The sequence below is a fragment of the Chrysemys picta genome, chromosome 5, assembly GCF_011386835.1.
Source record: "Chrysemys picta bellii isolate R12L10 chromosome 5, ASM1138683v2, whole genome shotgun sequence".
NCBI classification, from domain to species: Eukaryota; Metazoa; Chordata; order Testudines; family Emydidae; genus Chrysemys; species Chrysemys picta.
In genome coordinates this window covers 42,310,114-42,331,743 of record NC_088795.1, presented here as the reverse complement: position 1 = coordinate 42,331,743, position 21,630 = coordinate 42,310,114, and the positions used below count along the sequence as shown (strand labels likewise).

Genomic DNA, 21,630 nt, shown 5'->3' with positions numbered 1-21,630 from the left:
GGGCAGGGCCCAGATGTGTTTCTGATGCAAGCTCAGGCCTGGCACTGTGTCAGGGTGAGGTGCAGCCTCACCGCCACGTCTGTGTCCCAGAGGAAGATGGAGGGTCTGCAGGGTGATCCCCTACCTCGGTGCAGTAGTGGCCTGCACTTCCCACTGTCATGCTGGAGACTCCACTCCCATTTCCTTTCTAATCTACTGTCTAGAACAATTTCAATTCTACTCCAGTGACTTTATAGTGACATGCTGAGAACTACTTAACCATGCCATTCACTAAGGATGCAAGCTGGCAAAGCATTAGTTTCAATGGGGATACTCAGGTGCTGTACTTTATGCACATATTTAAGTGCTGTACCAGGTCATGCCCTAACTTCACTCCTAAAGATGTTCTGCTCTTTAGGGTATGTCTACACAGCAAAGAAAAACCCACAGCTGGCCTATGCCAGCCAACTCAGGCTCGTGGGGATTAGGCTACGAGGCTGTTTCATTGCTGTATAGACTTCTGAACTGGGGCTGGAGCCCAAGCTCTAGGACAGGGGTGGGCAAACTTTTTGGCCCAAGGGCCACATCAGGGTTGCGCAACTGTATGGAGGGCCAGGTAGGGAAGGCTGTGCCACCCCAAACAGCCTGGCCCCCACCCCCTATCCGACCCCTCCCACTTCCCGCCCCCTGACTGCCTCCCTCAGAACTCCCAACCCATCCAACCCCCCCTGCTGCCTGTCCCCTGACAGCTCCCGGGGACTCCCATCCCCATCCAACCGCCCTCTGCTCCTCGTCCCCTGAGCATCCCCTCCCGGGACACCCCGTCCCTAACTGCCCCCCAAGATCCCACCCCCCCGTTCCCCATCCCCTGACCGCCCCGCTAGAACCTCCACCCCATCCAACCGCCCCTCCTCCCTGACTGCCCCCCCAGGACTCCCTGCTCCCTTACCCAACCCTCCCCCCCCACTTCCCACCCCCTTACCAGCAGCAGGAGCTCGCAGCTGCGATGCCCAGCGAGAGCGGCGGGCCAGAGTGCGGCCCACGCAGCGGCGTGGATGCGGGGCAAGGGGGACAGAAGGGGAGGGGCCGGGGACTAGGCTCCCCGGCCGGGGGGCCAGGCAGGACGGTTCCACGGGCCGGATGTGGCCCGCGGGCCGTAGTTTGCGCACATCTGCAATAGGACTCTGCACGTGGGGGGGGGGGAGGGAGGAGAGGGAGAGGAGGGCGGGAGGCCTTGAGCTCCAAGCCCAGAAGTCTGAACAGCAATGAAACTGACAGCCCCACGGGCTGAGCCCTGTAAGCCTGAGTTGGCTGGCACGGGCTAGCCGTGGGTTTTTCTTTGCTGTGTAGGCATACCCTTAAAGTCTTCTGTGCTTAGCATACATGGTAATATTAGTATTTCCATCAGCTCTGTGGAGTAAGAAATCTATTTGTCAAAAAACATTTCCTGAATCATCTTTGTTGTCTGTACTTGCTGACAGGTATTTTGAACTAAATTACCAAAATAATTGAAAATGGTACGATTATATTGTGTTATTTTGACAAATAAAATATGCAGAATTTTAAAACATTGCATGCAGAATTTGTAACTTTTTGGTACAAAATTCTCTCAAGAGTAAACCTGTCGGAGCAGCAATCACCCCCCATTTCTCTACTGTCAAAGCAGCCCTCATTTTGGGGTCTCTGTGCTGAAGGGAGCCTGGCACACAACTCCAGGAATGTGGCCTTCCACATATGAAAATTCTACGGCCACTAGATTTGCATCATGAGCCAATCCCACCATTCGGTGCTCATTTCACAGGCTCAGAAACTGCTGCTCCATAGTGTGCAGCTGCTCAGTGAGTGCCTGCAGCATCTGGTGACTTTCATTCACTTTCCACATTACCCACACCTCTTCAGTTTTCTCTACTGCAGACCCAGCTGTGATGGTACTTGTAGCGCCGTAAGTACAGAACAATCAGCTGCTCTGTCTCTAAAACAGACAAGCCAGATCTACTGATCTGTTCCACATCCATGATTCTGACAACAAGATGGAAAACCAGCATGAGGAAGAGAAGACTATGGGATGGAACAGAGGAAACTGTGATAATTTGATCCCCCAAATCCCACAATTGCCTGAGAAGAGCACTGGCAGCCCACAATGCACTGCCAAAAGATTTCTTAGAAGGAAATGCACTGAACAATGGCCCTGGGGACACTGGGATGTGTAATCACCATGCTGTCCTCCTTTTGCCAATACAACTTGTCAGTGTGAGGGCATGCTGCGCCAGCAAAGACAGTCAAATGTGAATACAAACTAGTGATAGCAATGTCAGCAGCTGTATACTGGTAGAAATTTTACTGGTAAAACCTTCTAATGTAAATATGGTTGAATTTTTGCCATTTACTTCAATGTGGGTAGAGAGATAGGCCAACAATGAGCAATTCTGAAAATCCTACCCCATGTGTTCAAGAACTTAGGCCAAAGTTCTCTAATCTGCGTGCCTAAAGTTAAGCTCATAAAGGTATATTAAAGACTTGTCTACATGGGGAAAAAATGATCAGTTATACCGGTCTAGTTATAAACCCCTTCCGAAGTGACAAACACTATGCCAAAAATGACCCACTATCCCAGAATAAGAGCATCTACACAGGAGGCTATAGTGGTACTACACTAGATTAAATTCACACCTTAGGTTATACTGAGAAAACTTCCCTGTGTACACAAGACCTTATACATCAACGCAGGAGTGGACTGATTTTCAAAAACATCTGCAGTTCCCACTGATTTCACCTGGAGTTAGGTTTGCTTAGCATGGTTTTACAAATCAGATGATTTCTATGTGGATGCTTAAATATAGTTTTAAGAAGTTTAATATTAGGCACTGAAAACTTGACATTTTCAGAAGTGTCTGAGGAGAATTAGGCACCAAACTCCCATTGATACCATTCTGAAAATCCCACCTCCAGGTCTGACCTTTTCCAGACCTGCAGAGAGAAGCCTGGATGTTGGGTTTATCTAAATGTTGACAATATTCATTATGAAGCACGACAGCTGAAATATACTGTTAAAAACAGTGTTTTGACTCAAAATATAAATTAGTATTCTTTTCCATTTATGTCAGTGGAACTTGCCCACCTGTTCCTGTCAATGACAACAATGTGAAAATTTAGTAGATAATACTAAAGAGGGGCAGGGACAGTCCACACACTTGCTTGCAACATTCTTATTGTCTCACATCTTGTGCTGACTCATCTAAGCTGGAGATCAAAAAAAGTCTTTCAGCATTCCAGAAAGACAATAGTAAGACATTAAAACTAATGGTACAGGAAGTCCTGATAAATAAACAGTGCACAAATTATGTAAATAACACTATTATTTAACAGAAGATACCTGGTTCATCCATGTAATAGTAGATGTCAACATCATTGGACTGCATTACAACAAAGCCTTCTCCCATTAACCTTGGTGGCCTGTTGTGAGGGAAAAAAGCGTTAGGTCAATAATGAAATGTATCCTAGAAGAAATTAACTATTATGAATTTAAATAAAGCTAAATTTGAATTTTTGGGTACCCTGAAAAAGAGAGTGCAGGTCATGCTCAGCTGTAAGCTCAGAAGTAATGTAAGTACATAGACAATCTTAGAATCAATTGATAAACTTGCCATAAGTAGTAACTAATCCACTTTTAGAAAGGCATTTGTACAGAAAATATTTTTTAGGCTGTCAGTGTCCTAATGATAGTACTATAAAATATCCTGCAGGTTACCCAGATCTGAGGAAAGCCTCAGGTCTCTTACTAATCAGTTCCTCTCAGAGTCTCCAATATTGTAGGAATGGTACTGCAGGTTCAGTGGCTGACCTTCCTGCTAGTGCAGAGTAATTCTAGTAAGTATTTTGTGGTTCCATAGTAACTTCCATCTCATGATCTCAAAGCGTTTTACAGACATTAATGAATTAAACCTCAAAAACTTTCTATAAAGCAGGTAACTATCCCGTTATATAGGTGGGGAAACTCAGAAAACAGAGAAGTTGTTCAAAGTCATAGTCTATAGCAGAAATGAAGAGCGTAGGGGTCAGATTTTGTGCTGTGCCTCTAAGAGACGCAGCACAGAAATCTCAATCCCTAACAAGTGAGGGCTATGGTGGTTTTAAAGTTATCTATGCAATCTCCCAATTCTGGGCTGCTCCATAGGCTGCATAGGCCCCTACTGTAACTTAGTCTGGCCCTCAGGACTGTCTAAATAACAGAAGTCTCCCTATGCAGCCCTATGGGCTGCAGTATTGCCTGGAATCACTGCATGTGCACCCCCAACATAGCCTCCTCCTACTCATCACCCCCTCTTCACCAGGTCTTGCAAGGAGGTCATCAGGAAGCAGACTCATGACTGTCTTCTGCAGCATCCGCCCCAAGGAAATCCCTTCCCTGACTGAATATGGGTCTTTTAGGACCCCCTTTATGTTGCTCTGGCCCTTTTTACCCAGCCTCAAGGGGCTGGCCCAGGACAAAGGATTTCACCCTAGACTTTGATTTCCAGTCTAGGGTTTTAACCATGAGATCACCACAACAGATGTATTTGGGGAGTAGGGGAGGAGAAAAGAAGAAAATATAGTATATAGCTTTTTTAATTATTTAAAGTTTCAGAATGAGGGACAATAGAGACCTTAGGAGAAGGGAAATAGTTAACACACCAGTGCAATGAGTAGTGCAGTGAGATCTCACACTTACTGCAGTATTCAGAAAGTTCACATACCACGCAAAGCATAAGCGATTTCTGAAAATAAACCTATTTTTTGGTATTTAAGTCTCTTTTCATTGGTCATTACTGTTTTTTCTGAATAAGGACATCATTGGTGTCACTAGTAGTATGGCAACATAATATCTGATTGTAAACTAGCACAGTAATAAAACTGTAACAGAAAAATAGTTATGTGCTTTGTTAAATACAAAAAAGACAGTTACTCACTTTTGTAACTGTTGTTCTTCAAGATGTGTTGCTCATATCCATTCCAATTAGGTGTGCGCGCGCCGCATGCACGATCGTCAGAAGATTTTTACCCTAGCAACACTCGGTGGGTTGGCTGAGACACCCCCTGGAGTGGCGCCCTTACGGCACTGGATATATGCCCCTGCCAACCCAGCGCCCCCTCAGTTCCTTCTTGCCGGCTACTCCGTCAGAGGGGAAGGAGGGCAGGTTTGGAATGGATATGAGCAACATCTCGAAGAATAACAGTTACAAAGGTGAGTAACCATCTTTTCTTCTTCGAGAGCTTGCTCATATCAATTCCAATTAGGTGACTCCCAAGCCTTACCTAGGTGGTGGGGTTGGAGTTAGAAGTCGCAGAATGGAGGACCGCTGAACCGAATGCAGCATCACCCCAGACTGCTGCACTATCGCATAGTGGGAAGCGAAGGTATGTACTGATGACCAAGTTGCTGCCCTACATATCTCCTGTATGGGTACATGAGCCAGAAAGGTGGAGGACGAAGCTTGAGCCCGAATAGAGTGGGCAGTGAGTCGTGTAGTTGGGATACCAGCCAAGTGATAGCATGCGCGGATGCATGATATAATCCAAGATGAGATTCGCTGTGTGGAGACCAGGAAGCCCTTCATCCGGTCTGCCACCGCTAGGAACAGCTGGGACGTCCTCCTAAAAGGTTTTGTTCGTTCGATGTAAAAGGCGAGAGCCCTACGAACATCTAGGGAATGCAGCTATTGCTCTCGTCGTGTAGTGTGTGGCTTCAGAAAGAAGACCGGAAATAAAATGTCTTGATTGACATGGAAGGCAGACACCACCTTAGGGAGGAAGGTGGGGTGTGGTCGCAGCTGTACCTTGTCCTTATGGAACACCGTATACGGTGGGTCTGAAGTGAGGGCTCGAAGCGCCGACACACGTCTCACCGAGGTGATAGCGACAAGGAAGGCTGTCTTCCAGGAAAGGTACAGAAGCGAGCAGGTGGCCATCAGCTAGAAGGGAGTCTAGATAGGACCAGACTGAGATCCCACGGAGGGGCTGGATGTCGAATTTGTGGGTACAGACGTTCCAGACCTTGAGGAACCTGCTGACCATGGAATTGGAGAAAACCGAGCACCCATTTTCGCCGGGAGGAAGGCTGAAATCGCTGCTAGGTATACTCTGATGGATGAGACAGCCAGGCCTTGCTGTTTCAGGGACCAGAGATAATCTAGGATGGTAGGTATTGGCGCCTCCAGAGGGACAGTATTGCTCAGGGCACACCAGCAGGAGAAGCGCTTCCATTTGGCCAGGTATATGGACCTAGTAGAGGGCTTTCTGCTACCCAAGAATACTTGCTGCACTGAACGGGAGCAACGCAGCTCACATTGATTTAGCCATGCAGCATCCATGCTGTGAGATGGAGGGACTGCAGGTCCGGATGACATAGTCTGCTGTGCTCCTGAGTGATCAGGTCGGGCCACAATGGTAGAGGAATTGGTTTGGTCACCGACAGATCGAGGAGTGTGGTGTACCAATGTTGCCTGGGCCACGCCGGGGCAATCAAGATTAAGCAGGCCTTGTCTCGTCGCAATTTGAGAAGGACCTTGTGAACTAATGGGAATGGAGGAAAGGCGTAGAACAGATGGTCTTTCCACTGCATCAGGAAGGCATCCAATAGGGAGCCCGGGGAGCGTCCCTGGAGAGAACAGAACACCTGGCACATCCGGTTCTCATGAGAGGCGAAAAGATCTACATGGGGAAACCCCCACTTCCGGAAAACAGAATGGATCACGTCCAGACAAATCGACCACTCGTGAGCCAGGGAGGACCTGCTGAGGCAATCTGCCAAGGCGTTCTGGGCTCCTGGGAGAAACAACGCCACCAGGTCGATCGAGTGGGCTATGCAGAATTCCCACAGGTGAATGGCTTCCTGACGGGGGGCACGACCGTGCTCCCCCTTGCTTGTTGATGTAAAACTGTGTCTGTGAAAATTGTGACACAATGGCCCCGAAGGTGTTTCCGGAATACCCGACACGCCAGGCGTACCGCTCTCAGTTCCTGTACGTTGATATGCAGGGTTATCTCCTGTGCAGACCAAATGCCCTGCGTGCGAAGGTCTGTGAAGTGAGCGCCCCAGCCCAGAGATGATGTGTCCACGGTCAGGACTAGAGAGGGCTGGGGGGCATGGAATGGCATCCCCCCCACACACAAAGCTGGGGTTTAGCCACCAACCCAGAGAGGATAAGACCTCCAGCACTGTGAGTACCTTGTCCAACTTGTCTCGGCCTGGACGGTACACTGACGAGAGCCAGGCCTGAAGCAGACTGAGGCGTAATCTGGCATGTCTGGTCACGAAGATACACAATACCATGTGGCCTAGTAGACCAAGTCACATTAGTGCTGTTGAGGTCGGGAAGCTTTGGAGGCCATGAATAATAGTCACCATGGACTGGAAGCGGGCCTGCGGTAGGCACGCCCTGGCGAGATTAGAGTCCAAGATTGCTCCAATGAAGTCTATTCTTTGGGTTGGCTGCAAAGTGGACTTTTCGGCGTTGAGCAGTAGACCCAACTGTCTGAACAAGCTCATGACGAACCGAACAGGAGACCGCACCTGGAGCTCGGAACGACCCCGAATGAGCCAGTCGTCGAGGTATGGAAACACTTGGATCCGATGCCGATGGAGCGAGGCTGCTACGACGGCCATGCGCTTTGTAAAGACCCTTGGCACTGTGGACAGGCTGAAGGGGTGGACGGTAAATTGGAAATACTGTTGGTTGACCACAAAGCGGAGGAAGCGCCTGTGCGGCTGGTAAATCGCTATGTGGAAGTATGCGTCCTTCATGTCGAGGGCGGCGTACCAGTCTCCAGGATCCAGGGAAGGGATAATGGTCCCCAGAGAAACCATGTGGAACTTCAACTTTACCATGAATTTGTTGAGTCCGCGCAGGTCCAGGATGGGTCGTAGTCCCCCCTTTGCCTTTGAGATTAGGAAGTAACGGGAGTAAAATCCCCTGCCCCTCAAATCCCTTGGGACCTCTTCCACCGCTCCGATAGACAGGAGCGCATGTACCTCCTGTAAGAGGAATTGCTCGTGAGAGGGGTCCCTGAGAGGGACAGGGTGGGAGGGGGGGCGAAACAAACTGAAGATGGTATCCAGTTTCCACCATGCGTAGGACCCAGCAGTCTGACGTTATGCGGGACCACGCAGTGAGGAAATAGGAGAGGTGACTGAAGAAAGGCGGGAAAGGATCCTGCAAGGACACTGGTGCTCTGCCCTCGGGCGCACCTTCATAAGTTTTGCTTGGGGCCTGCCGATGGTTTTGGGGGGCCCTGATTCTGGCCTGATTGAGGACCAGATTGTCTCCTCCTACCACCGTGATCACGCCTCCTGGCGAACTCCTGTCGCGGTCGAGGGTTAGGGTAGGTGCGCTGTGGTTGGGGCCGGAAGGGTCTGCGTTGCATCACTGGGGTATGCATGCCCAATGAGCGCATGATGGCCCGGTTATCCTTCAGACTCTGAAGTCTAGGGTCAGTTTTGTCTGAGAATAACCCCTGGCTGTCAAAAGGCAGGTCTTGAATTGTCTGCTGCAGCTCCGGTGGAAGACCGGACACCTGCAGCCATGAGATGGGGCGCATAGCCACGCCAGAGGCTAGGGTCCTAGCCACCGAGTCCACTGCATCTATCGATGCCTGCAGGGATGTCCTCACTACTGTCTTGCCCTCCTCTAGCAAGGCCCCAAGCTCCTCCCTGGACTCCTGAGGAACCAACTCCTTGAACTTCCCTATCGAGTTCCAGGTGCTGTTCTAATTATAACAGCTCAAGAGGGCCTGCTGGTTAGCTACCCTGAGCTGTAGGCCGCCAGTTGAATATATCTTGCGCCCGAATAAATCCAGGCGTCTCACGCCCTTAGACTTAGGGGCGGGCGCTTGCTGGCCGTGTCTCTCCCTCTCATTCAGACTGTACAACGAGGGGCAAGGTTGGGGGTGAATATACAAGTATTCATAGTCCTTGGAGGGAACCAAGTACTTCCTCTCCACCCCTCTGGCAGTGGGAGGAATAGACGCTGGGGACTGCCAGATCGTATTGGCATTAGCCTGGATGGTCCGAATAAACGGCAAGGCTACACGTGTGGGGGCATTAGCCGATAAAATGTCCACCACTGGATCCTCGACTTCCACCACCTCATCCACCTGGAGGTTCATGTTCTGTGCCACCCTACGTAGCAATTCTTGGTGTGCACAAAGATCTATAGGTGGTGGGCCAGAGGAGGATGTGCCTGCCACCGCCTCGTCAGGCGAGGATGAGGAGGACACCCCCAGGACTAATGGATCCTGGGGAAGGTCTATTTGGGGAGGGTCTGGTTGCCCTAGGTCCACAACACGAGGGGCATGGGCCTGATCTGAGGGCAGGGCTGTCGCCTCCAAGGCCACCGGAGGAGAGTGGCTCACAGTGGCCTCTGGGACTCGGGGCTCCGAATGGGCAGAGCGAGAAGCCCCTGAAGGGACACCTTGGGTCTGGTGGCATGCCCAAGGAGTCCAAAAGGACCATTGCTGGGGTCCATGGTCAGGATCCTGTCCTTCGTCTTGCCCCTGGCTAGCACCATCTGCGTCTTGGCCTTGGATGTGGTAGCCGCTCCCCGCTTAGGATGACGTTGAATTTGGTCGTGAAGGCCAAGGCGGTGCCGAACGCACATGCAGTGTCGCACCGTCCCGCGCTGTTGCTCCATCCCTGGGAGATGGAGACTGGTGCAAAGGTCTCGAGTGGTACCGCCATCGGGATCGGGACCGACTGTCATATCGGTGCCGGGAGGCCGATCTAGATCTCGACGAAGACCTAGGGGCCGGGCGGGGCCGGGATCAGCTGCGAGACGATCGGTGCTGGGAGCTGGACTGGTACCGATCATACCATGAGGGAGACCTTCGTGAGGCGCAGCGGTGCTGCGAGTACAACCGGCGCCGAGATGGGTATCAGTGCTGAGACTGCAAGCGGTGCTGAGTCCGAGACCATCGACGAGATCGGGACCATGACCTGGAGTGGGACTGAGATCGGTGCCGACTTGTCTCGCTCTGCGATGGAGGGCGCATGAAGGCGGGCTTCCCCTATCGATGGGACAGTTTGCACCGGCGGTGCCGGAGGGTGAGACGATCTCGGCTCAGTCAGCGCAATCAGGTTGCGAGCAGTAGAGAAGGTCTCCGGAGTGGACGGCAGACCGAGCTTGACCACTGTGTGCACCGGGGAGCTTGTGTGCACTGGACTCAATGGCGCTTGCGGCACCGGAATCGACGGTGCCGGCGTTGGAGCCTTCGTGGGGCGGTCCGGCACGGGGCGTTCCTCCAATGAGGGCATAGGCGGTGCCTGCAACTGTGCAGGAGCAGCAGGTGGTTTGTGCTGCTTCTTGGGCCCCAGAGACAGTGAGCGGTGTCACGTCTGTACCGGTGCCGGAGACGTCCGGTGCAGAGAGTCTTTGCTGGTGCCAGGTTGTTCTGGTGCCGGAGGTGCGCTTTGGACCGACAGCGCCTGGTCTGCACACGGTGCCAAGGGCACTGGGCTAAGTGAGCTGTTTTAAACGAAAGACCCGCTCCTTTTTTGTCTGCAGCTTGAATGCCTTACAGATGTGGCACTTATCTGGTTGATGGGATTCCCCAAGGCACTTCAGACAGGAGTCGTGGGGGTCTCCCGTAGGCATCGGCTTAAGGCAGGCCGGGCAGGCCTTGAAACCCGGAGACCTAGGCATGAGCCCGGGTACCGGGAAGGAGGGAGGGGAGAAACCCCCCCTTTCCTCAAACTACTATATACACTATACTACTATATATACTAACTATAAACTTTTAACTACAACTAGAAACTACTAAGAACTATAATACAACTAACTAGAGAACAAAAAGACGAGTAAAGAGCTAGGGAAGTGGAGATCAGCTATGCCGCGCTCCACAGTTCCAACGACCGTCACGAGCGGTAAGAAGGAACTGAGGGGGCACTGGGTCGGGACCCAGTCGTAAGGGCGCCACTCTAGGGGGCGCTTCAGCCGACCCACCGAGTGTTGCTAGGGTAAAAATCTTCCGACGATCATGCACATGGCGCGCACGCACCGAATTGGAATCGATATGAGCAAGCACTCGAAGAAGAATATAACTGTTTAAATAACCTACACCATTTTAAAAGTTAAAACGTTAATAAGAAACCATCCTATATTCTTTTTTTCACTGTCTTTTAAATCGGTTTTCAAAATGCAGTAGGTCAGTTAAAATATTTTAAATTAAAACAACCTGAAGGAGGATTTAACTCAACATATTGAAATATCAGATTCAGTTTGAGATACTTATTCTCACACAAAGAGAGACGTGTACGTTACCTTATTCCATAATCAACTACTGAAGCCCTACTTTTAATTTTCATTTACTTTGTTAAAGAGTTGCTTTCTCCTTGTCCTACATTCAATTCTTTTATTTGTTAATTGTTTTCCTACAAAAATAGCATTCAGGGCCACAGGGACAGATCATCTTCAGTAATTAGACCATTAGTATAATACTGTATGTCCAAATCTGGTATTCTTCCTGTAACTGTATAGGAGGAGTCATGAAGTAAGATTATCTGATAAAACAATGTTACCTTGACATGGCTGTACTATACTATATACCCTTCTAAAAGGACATAAATGAAACATAGGAAAATGAATACTTTCATTAAAAAAATGGTGACAAGAATAAATATATTCCTAGTTTTCTTAATCCCATGCATCTTTAGAACATTAGAATTCCTATGGTTAATTACAACCTTATACTAGGTCTCTTTTGTTAGGAATACATAGCTCTATTTAGAACAAGCCATTTCAGATGCAGGGTACCCTGGCCATTTACACCCAACAGGAGGAAATATGAATAATTTTACTTACAGTATAACAATATTACATCATCATAAACAGAAACAACCCGAGTTAAAGATGCATTACAGTTTCTATTCATTTATAATTTTCCAGAGCTTTCACTTTTCAGGCTAAAATTTTCCTGAATTGGGCTCTGCCTCCAGATGACTTTTTTAAAAAATCTAATTTTGTTCATAAGTGAGAGGAAAGGGGGAGAAGGAAACTACCTTTTTTAATCAAAATACTACTGTGATCTTTCCTTCAGCAGCCCACAAATGTGGTGGTCTGGGATAGAAAGACTGAGTATGGTATAAAAATAGCCTTAATGGAAGAAAGCACCTTTGAACATTCTCATTAAAATTAGTTTGGTTTTCACTGAATTATGACGCTTTGAAAATGGCACGTCACACACATGCACACACTTCGCAGATGAAGTTTTTGCAAGCAGCTAAGACGACAATAATGTGCATGTATGCATGGGCTCATTTTGCCGCACACTGACGAATGTAGTAGGTACGGCCTCCTGTTTCAAGTGCACACAGACTTGAGACCAGATCGGTTCACTCCCATTAAGGTGGCTTTTAAAGGAGATCTGCTACAGTGAATTTTCCAAAGTGCACAGATAAGAGCTCCTCTTTGCCAGATCTGCAGGAAAGAAGCTCTGCAAACACACCACTTAAGATCAAAAAAGTGAACTTAGATGTATGCATACATGCATTAGACTAAATGCAAGGAATGAAGTTAACTGTAAAGGTCATTTAGCTGCAGACATATGTGGCCAGTATATGCCAGCAATTTTTCATTATTTCTCTGTGTTTATTTAAACTGAAGTATGTTGTATAACTATAGTTTACCCTGTCTTTTTCACATATGGCATTCCTAGATTTGTATCTGGCACACATAGTAGGGTTGCCAGGTGTCCGGTTTTTGACTGGAATACCTGGTCAAAAAAAAAGAACCCTGGTGGCTCCAGTCAGCACCACTGACTGGGTTGTTAGAAGTCCGGTTGGCATGGGACTGGCAGGCTCCCTACTTGGCTCCGCACAGCTCCCTGGAAGCAGCAACATGTCCCTCGGCTCCTAGGGGGGCTCCGTGCACTGCCCCCACCCTGCACTGCCGGCTCCACAATGCCCATTGGCCAGGAATCAACGCCAATGGGAGTTGCAGAGGCAGCGGGCAGAGCCGCCTAGGAGCCAAGAAACATGTTGCCACTCGCGGGGAGCCAGCTGAGGTGAGCGTTGCCCAGAGCCTGTACTCCGAAACCCCTCCCACTCCCCAACCCTCTGCCCCAGCCCTGAGCCCCCTCCCACACCCAAATTCCCTCCCAGAGCCCACACCCCGAATCCCCTCCTGCACCCCAACCCCCTGACCCAGCTTGGAACCCCTCCCACACTCCAAACCCCTCAGCCCCAGCCTGGATCCCCCTCCTGCACCCCAAACCCCTCATCTCCACCCCACCCCAGAGCCCACACCCCCTGCCACATCCCAACCCCCTGCCTCAGCCCGGAGCCCCCTCCCCCTCCCTCATCCCCAGCCCCCCCAGCCGATGCCCTCACCTCCTCCCATACCCCAACCCCCTGCCCCAGTCTGGTGGAAATGAGCAAGTGAGTGAGGGTGAGGGAAAGCGAGCAACACAGGGAGGAGGGATAGAGTGAGCGGGAGGTGGAGCCTCAGAGAAGGGGTAGGACCTCAGGAAGGGGAGGGGAAGAAAACAAGGCAAGGGCATTCGGTTTTGTGCAATTAGAAAGCTGACAACCCTAACACATACTAGTACACACATGTATCTAAGGCTATAAAAAATTGTGCTTGAGAAAATTATGTTCGTATAATCAGAACTACTGTAATGCATATTCACATAAAGGGGCATGTGAAACAAACTTTTGCATATCCTGAATGAGCATTTAACTTTGCAACCTTAGTGTTTTAGCTTTTAAGTTTGAGCTTAAACAAAATAATTAAACTTTAAGAATTTTGAGAAGTGCCCACTTGAGAAAAGAGTGTACCAGAAAATGACACTTATATTCCAGTAACTTCATGTTTGACAAATCCATAAAAGCCATTTGAGGTGGGTTGGGGGGGGGGGGGGGGAAGAGAGAGACACAAAGAGATGCACATAGGAAAGCTATACCAGCCGAGAGAAGGAATAAATAAGAGAAGGGGCCAACTCCTCCTGTCTCCCACCTTAAGCCAGATACCACCACCCCCAGCTCCTTCACCTCTACACTGTTCCATTTTCAGGAGAAAAAACAGAATAACTTACAATAAACGGCAGCACAGGAGAAGACCGTATTTATGCATCTACGTTTCCTTTTACTGTTCTCTCTGTCCTTTCCCTTTCCTGTATTTTCTTCCCTGCATCTGCAAGTTAAAGTCCTCCCTTTTTGTTTCTTGCTCTTCTCCATTTGTGTTTTTACTTGTTCTTCCTGAATCCACCTGGATTTTCTCTCATTTTCTATGCCTCTCTTTTTTCTTTTCAATATGTTTTTTCTCCTCTCACTGCTTACATACCCTATGAAACAGGATCTCTTTTGCACCCGTGCCCTGCCAGAGTCTGGTGTTCTGTTGCAGGAGAATTGAGAAACACAGCAGCTGACTCAGGCCCGATATGTAGCCACCTGCATATAGAAATGATGTGGCTGAGTTTCCTGTAGGATCACTACTCGCAGTGCTTCTTAAGTCAGAAACAGTCTATTTTTCCATATCAAGCCACTGCTAGGTATCCATTAGTTTTGCAGGGAGGAGGCAGTTTAGGATGACAGCCTGCATTAACTTTGGCGTGTAGGATGGTTGGTCCCTGAAGGGCATATAGGCTTAACCAGCTTGTCACCTATTTCACCAGCTGATCTGGCTAACTAACCTGTCTCATGTCCCAGGCTGCAGCGGGTTTATGAAAGCTGGAACAAAGTACTCGATGTTATAAAACCAAAAAGGGCATTGGGACAGGCCCTAAAGATAAGACCATTCTCACTTTTCAAGGATACATGGTCAATCTAGGTGAGTCTTACACTAAACATGTCCATATGTTCTCTGCATACACTCTCCCAATCCAGGACCAGGAGTTGCAAAGGAAGCAAAGAGAACAAAGGAAGATCCTTAGTGGAGGCAGGGGAACAAACTAATAACTTGAATATGTTAATCCTATTTTGCATTAATCTTGTTAGTTTATTTTCAGTACCAGCTGAAGAAAATTCCTTTGTTATTTTCCCAGAGAATTTGTAGTTAGCTACTCTCTATTTATTCTCCCTCACAGAGAAATTTCTCAGCCTTCTCCTATCTTTAGAAACAGCAAGGCTGAACGTGTGTGTTTCATACACACAGACACTCGGGAATACTTTATAAACCAAAAGATATATTATACACGCATAATGCAGACAGATAATTCATTCTTGGAGTCAGGGTTGTAAATACATACAAGGACAGAAAGCCAAATATTTCAAAGTTAAAGCTACACTTAAACTCCTGAACATCTGAAAGTACAGAAATGCTGAATTACAGTTATCTTAACTCTACTCCAGTGTCCCACCACAACATAAACCATCCTCAAAACAAAACATCTTTCATACAATTAGTATTTCAAGAAACTCTTAATTAAGACAGAACCTCTGTAGGTTGTGACATTTTTTTCCATGAGTCCAGGCTAAAGTGAAGTCGAAAATTTTCAGTTTTAAAAAATAAATAAAATCCTCTCCAATCACGCTGGGATCTATAAAGAACAAGCCATAAACTGAGATATAAAATTCTTTCCTGATAATTATATTCACAGTGTAGCAATGAGCAATCACTAAAAGAATCACAGTTGAGCATCAGTCCAATAAGGCTATCAGGCACTAGTGTAAGGATTTTTAATACTTTTAAACTTAACTATTAGGCTTTCATCTTCAGTGAGAGTATCTAACCAGACCAGAGTATCGATCCCTAGCTACATAGGCTGCAGTAGTGATCTACAAGGATACTAAAGGAATGTCTAAAGGACTCCATCCTTTTAAAGGTTTTTTGGAGAAAAACATTGCTTTCAAACAATGTTCCCATGACAAGAATTAGGATTGGATTAACTGAACATTTAGGATACAGTTAGCTATACAAAAAGGCATATTTCCATCTCTCTCCACAATGAGAGTCCCCGTCTGGCCATTTTTCTTTTCAGGAATCAAACATGAGATACAAAAAGAAAACAATAAAAAGAAAACAGAATGGCAATGCTGTAAGTGACGGTGTGAAGCTAAGCAGTGCAAAACTCAGGAAGGAGTTCCTGCCAACTCTCTCTAGCTTTTGATAGCTCAACACCTTAATCTGGACTGTTGGTAGTTCTAGTTCCAGAGTGGGGGAAAGGAATAAAACTGCCGAACGCTTTTTTTTTTTTTAAATTAAAAGGATCTCTTATATTACATCTTCAAAAGTTACAAAGACAAATTTATTCCTGACTTATGTATGATAGTAAACTCTTAACTTAACCCTTATCTCAACTAAGAACAGTCTGTTGAAGTTCAAAATTTACTCCTCAATTCAATGAGGCATCCTCCAGAAAATGCTGGTTAGTGTATATATTTATGACTAATCATATATAGAATAAGACCAGACAAACACACTCTTTTCCAGAGATATTACACAGAATTTACCTTCTGTTGAGCAAACAACATTTTTAAGACCTGAAAATGAAACAGCTTTGCCCTAAAGGGTCTGTTTGCACATAAAATATTGCTGGAGAAAATCTACTTAAAGAACCCTGTCACGGTAGACAGAATTTTGTGCCTGTCTACATGTTCATACTGTTTCACTGCGAAAATGTACGCACATTACACTGTATCCATCTAGGCACACATACTATGCGCGTTGCTATGGTATCCAGCCACCATACACAGCTTGCAATTTCCTTCCTTCGCCTGTCATCTCTGCTCAGAATTTTTTCAGAACTGTGTTCTAGTCAAGGAGCAGGACATGCAGAAGTGTAAGAATGAACAACTTGCATTACATATATGATCCACATTTTACTTGGATTTACCATTGTATCATAAATCAGGTAACCATTTTTCTCATCTTAAATCAGTCAGATAACCACCCTCGTTTTAAATTTAAGGAAGTTCAGTAATAGCCCCTGATAATAAATAGAATCGCAATAAAAATTTAAAAGGTAGGTTAGCTTGGTGTTTGACAATCTTGAGGATTCCTTAAGATCATGTTCCTCAAAACTTTTTGACTTCCTACTATAACTAACACGGTGCAGCTTTTCATATAATTTCACATTTTTCACTATTTTCAATAACTACAACTGTATATAAAGTGACTATATGCAAGTCAACATCTCAGCCTGTATTTGTCCTAAAACTTACAGCTGCAGACATAGGCTTTAGCAGCAAGCAGCTTGTAGCAGAACTTAATTGAAATAACATGGGTTTATTTAATGTGAGATACTAATCAATCACAGCAAAAAGTGCACAGAAGAGTTCTAAGGTCATAGCAAAACAGCAGTAACTCTTGCACGTCTCTCTATAAATATTACTCTGTTAAAGGTCAAATGTCCAAAGGCTCTCTAGAGGCAAAGGTGTTAACTAATTAGACCCAATGGCACGAAGAAAATGAAACCATACTAACAGAAACAAAAGGCAGTCTTGGTTTTTTGTGTGTTTTTGTAAAGACAACCTACAACAACAACAACAAAAACAGGCTAAAATGTCAGATTATATCTGGATTCTTAAAAATAAAATCTCTTACTCGTCAGTTTGAAGACCAACATATCTTGGACTGGGAACTAACATGACTCTGACATTTTCCAGTTTTCCCTTCAAAATGTGCATAAAATGGTCAAGGTGACTTGAAGGTGGTTTCGTGGTATATGTTAAGAAAGCATCATCAAAGTTAATGCAGAGTGTTTGTGGCTGATAATGATTCCCAAATGCCAAGCGACCCTAAGTTAAAAGAAAGATCAATTACTTTATTTTGCATTGTTTTGTTTACACTACTTACACAGATAACTAACCAGTCTACCATGCCAGTAAAGACTATGTGTGAAATCTTAGCCACAATGAGGCAGTGGCAAAACTTCCACTTACTTCGGTGAGTACATCTACGATAAAAGACTCGTGGCATGGCTGCGGCTGGCCCAGGTCAGCTGACTTGGGCACGTGGAGCTGAAAATGGCAGTGTAGACATACAGGCTTGGGCTGGAGCCCAGGCTCTGGGATCCTCACCCTTGTGGGGTTTTGGAACCCAGGCTGCAGCCCAACCTCAACATCTACACTGCAATTTTTATCCCTGTGAGCCTGACAAGCCATAGTCAATTGACCCAGGCTCTGAGACTCCGTGCCACGGGTTTTTTATTCCAGTGTAGATATACACAATGGGGCTAGGACTTTACCCCATGTGTCCAAACCTGCAGCCCTGACTCATGTGACTCCTTGAAGGAGTATGAACATACTACATCATTAATGCTGAATTACATTCATACAGCAGCACTACAAAAAATTGTGACCATCATTGTATAACAATAGGTAGTCGAGAATTTCAGATTCTGTGATAACTTACAATATACTCTGGACATAGCATAGAAGCTGTTGAGCACTATTCTGAATTCACCTGGCACCAGAAAAATGCACTGATTTAAAAAAAAAAAAAAAAAGAATCAAAAGATCCTAATACCTAAATTGAAAGTGACATGGAAATAAAAAATTTCAGTAAATGAGCCACCTAGTTAATTTGTTAGTCTCATACTTAAAAAAAATAATCACACAAAAATCTAGGTTACTGTGGTTGAAAATCCAGAATAAATGCGCTTTTAGAAGGGTAGCAGAATTTGTGCTGAAAATAAATAAATAAAAAGCATGTCAGAAATAAAGAATTAAATTATGGTAATAATGAAGTCACAACTGTAAGAGTGAATTTTAAAGTTTCCATAACTTAAAGGCATTTATTTATTTACAGACCAAACGGAGAATATGTCACTTACCGTGCTAACATTGACTTTGATTACAGGAATAAGAGATCTCCATGAAGAGGAAGGGTCTTGAGATTCTGTTTTTACTTTAACACTAAAAGAAAAAAAAATCAAATCTATATTCAAATATATGTAATGAACATAAACAAGAACAATCAGAACTAAAAGCTTTCATGACTCAGTCTTTGTTTTGCTACACAGGTGGTCATCACCAGATCTCTCATTTAAAAGATGCTATGGTTTAACAAATATGTGCAGTAGTCAATTTTATAAGACGTGCAACAATAACCACCCATATATCTAAAAGGAAGATCAAACCCTGTTTTTAAATATTCCAGATAATCGTGAGGACAGTCAAACTTAAGCAGCAAGGAACAGATGTTACTCATTACTTCCAGCACTGTACACATTATGCTAGATATTGTGATGTATTGTCTGTCAGATTTTTCACTTAAGGCATAATGACTTCAGTACAGCACTGCCTGAAGAAAAGTGGCTGACTAGGAAGAGTTAATGCCCTTCTTCAGAATCTCATGCTATTAATCCCCTGGAAATGTCTTGTACTGCAGTAGTTCCAGCTATTCTAAACTGAAAGAAAAAGCCAACAGATGTGGATAATCTTTTGTTTCTGTCTTAAACACGGCCTTTTCTAGAGAATTAGTGTCTGATACATTAGGACATCTCAGCATTCCATTTATCTTATAATTTTCATTTCCCCCTCTACCTTTAATTATGCAAATCTTAAATGGGAGAATTCTACCATTTAAAAGTATGTAATGAGAGCTGTAATATACATGAAAAAGGAAGTTCTCATTTTAAAAGACATATTTAAATTATTAGTTATCAAAAACACTCCTGTCTATTAGCTTGCTAAAACAAAACTTAAGAATATGAGTGTTGAACAGAAAATATTCAGACAATTAAGACCTCTTATATGCAAATGGTCTTATACTTAACATAGGGCTTGATTGTGCTACAATCAAGGTTCCAGGCCTGGAGACGATCTTCTATATATTCTATCCTCTCCCTCCCATGCAGAAATGGGACTCAACTGCCTCCAATTACATGGTCTTATTCCTGGAGATCAATAAGATTTGTGGTCTGTCCCACTGGCCTATTTGCAGGCTACGTCCTCACTACAGGAAGGTGGTGGGGAAGAGGTGTCGATTTAAGATACGCAAATTCAGCTACGCCAATAGCGTAGCTGAATTCGACATATTGGAGCCAACTTACCCCGCTGTGAGGACGGCGGCAAATCGACCTCCGCGGCTCCCCCGTCGACGGCGCTTACTCCTATCTCCGCTAGTGGAGAACAAGCGTTGATTCGGGGATCGATTGTCACGTCCCAACGAGACGCGATAATTCGATCCCCAAGAGATCGATTTCTACCCGCCGATTCAGGCGGGTAGTGTAGACCTGCCCTAAGAGGTAGGGAGCAAATACAGCCTCCCTCTTGTCTCACAACTGCGGGGAGGAGGGAGCACTTTTCCAACTATGACTGGCAAGAAGACTGTGCCTCTTCCTACTGGATTGGACTTAATCACTGATCAATTCATGTATAACCTTCAGGCTTAAATACTGTAATTTCTTGTATCTGTATGAAACCAGACAAAAATATCAGCTTTAAAAGAGCGATAGTTGGTTCAGAATAGAATAGCCCATTTGTTTAGTAACACAGGCTGGTGAGAGTACATCACCCCAGTGCTCTGTTCTCTTCACTAGCACCCTATGGAATACCAAGTCAAATTCAAGGTTTAGGTTCTCTTCAGTATCCAACATGAAATTGGCACAGTTTACCTAAGGTACCATCTAATCCTGTACAATCTTAATCTCCCATAAGTATGTTCCATTGAAACATTGGAATTGTCAGCATCAAGAATAAAACCCTTTTATGCAGATGAGGGCCAGTGCTGTGCACGTTCCCAAACATACATCAAGGCCATTTTTTTCTTGCCCAACACTGCCTTGCATTCAGGGCTGGCTCCAGGGTTTTGGCTGCCCCAAGCAGCCAAACAAAAACAAAAGCCGCGATCGCAATTGCTATCTGCAGCGGCAATTCAGCGGGAGTTGCCGCTGCAGATTTGCCGAATTGCCACCGAACAGCTGGACGTGCCGCCCCTCTCCAAAGTGGCTGTCCCAAGCACCTCCTTGATAAACTGGTGCCTGGAGCCGGCCCTGCTTGCATTTCCTCTGTTGGCCTCTTCCAAGCAAACAGTGCTGAATTGAAACTCAAAAGGTATGTCTATATCAAAATTCTGCCAAACATTCACTAAATACTGAAGGGCGGATGTAATATTTTACCTTTCAAGATTGGAGTGCGTTGTGTCTCTTCCATTTTCTTGTGCTTTTTCATCCTCCTTCCTTGGCGGAATTATTGTTGGATCCAGACCAAATAATTCCTGAAGTTGTCCGTAAAGGGCAGAGCGGTTGTAGACATGAAATTCAAAGTCATTTACCATGATATACAGTCTAGTTTCTGCTTTTGGATCTATAAAGTAAAAGAGGAAAAGGACAATACTTCTGATTCTATTCAGCAGTTCCTTTCCATAATTCAAGCAAATTCTTCAAATGTGCATAAATAGTTTGGAAAATGAACTGTACATTGCAGAGAACAAATATTGAAGTACATATTAAACAGATGTAAAAAATAAATCCAGACAATGCACAACAAAAATTTCTTCACAAAATTGTTGAATATGCAAAAAGAACCTTGATTTAGTTTCTAACAGTAATAGTATTTTGACATTTGCCAAGCTATTATAGGAAAAAATATAGAATTTACATTACACAAAGTTGTTTATGTAGGTTACTAAATTAGTCATTACGAACTAGAAGACATAATATGCCAAGTTCCAGTATTAAACATGCAAATTTTAATATTAATTCAGTATATTACAATTTCAATGGTGATGCTTCCCCAAA

At 45.6% G+C, this 21,630-nt stretch overlaps 1 protein-coding gene across 25 annotated transcripts in view; it reads right to left on the bottom strand.

Moving 5' to 3' along the window:
* Positions 1-21,630, bottom strand: part of BLTP1 (bridge-like lipid transfer protein family member 1) — a 241,267-nt gene that overhangs the window by 175,213 nt on the left and 44,424 nt on the right. For 24 of the 25 annotated variants that reach the window (XM_042860071.2, XM_065596329.1, XM_065596316.1 and 21 more), the window contains 4 exons: positions 21,010-21,196; positions 18,721-18,802; positions 17,490-17,683; positions 3,353-3,432 (listed from right to left, as the gene is read on the bottom strand). In XM_042860071.2, coding sequence (XP_042716005.2) covers positions 3,353-3,432; positions 17,490-17,683; positions 18,721-18,802; positions 21,010-21,196 — 543 coding nt within the window. The remainder of the gene's footprint in view (positions 1-3,352; positions 3,433-17,489; positions 17,684-18,720; positions 18,803-21,009; positions 21,197-21,630) is intronic. The other variant, XM_065596340.1, reaches the window with a different exon arrangement.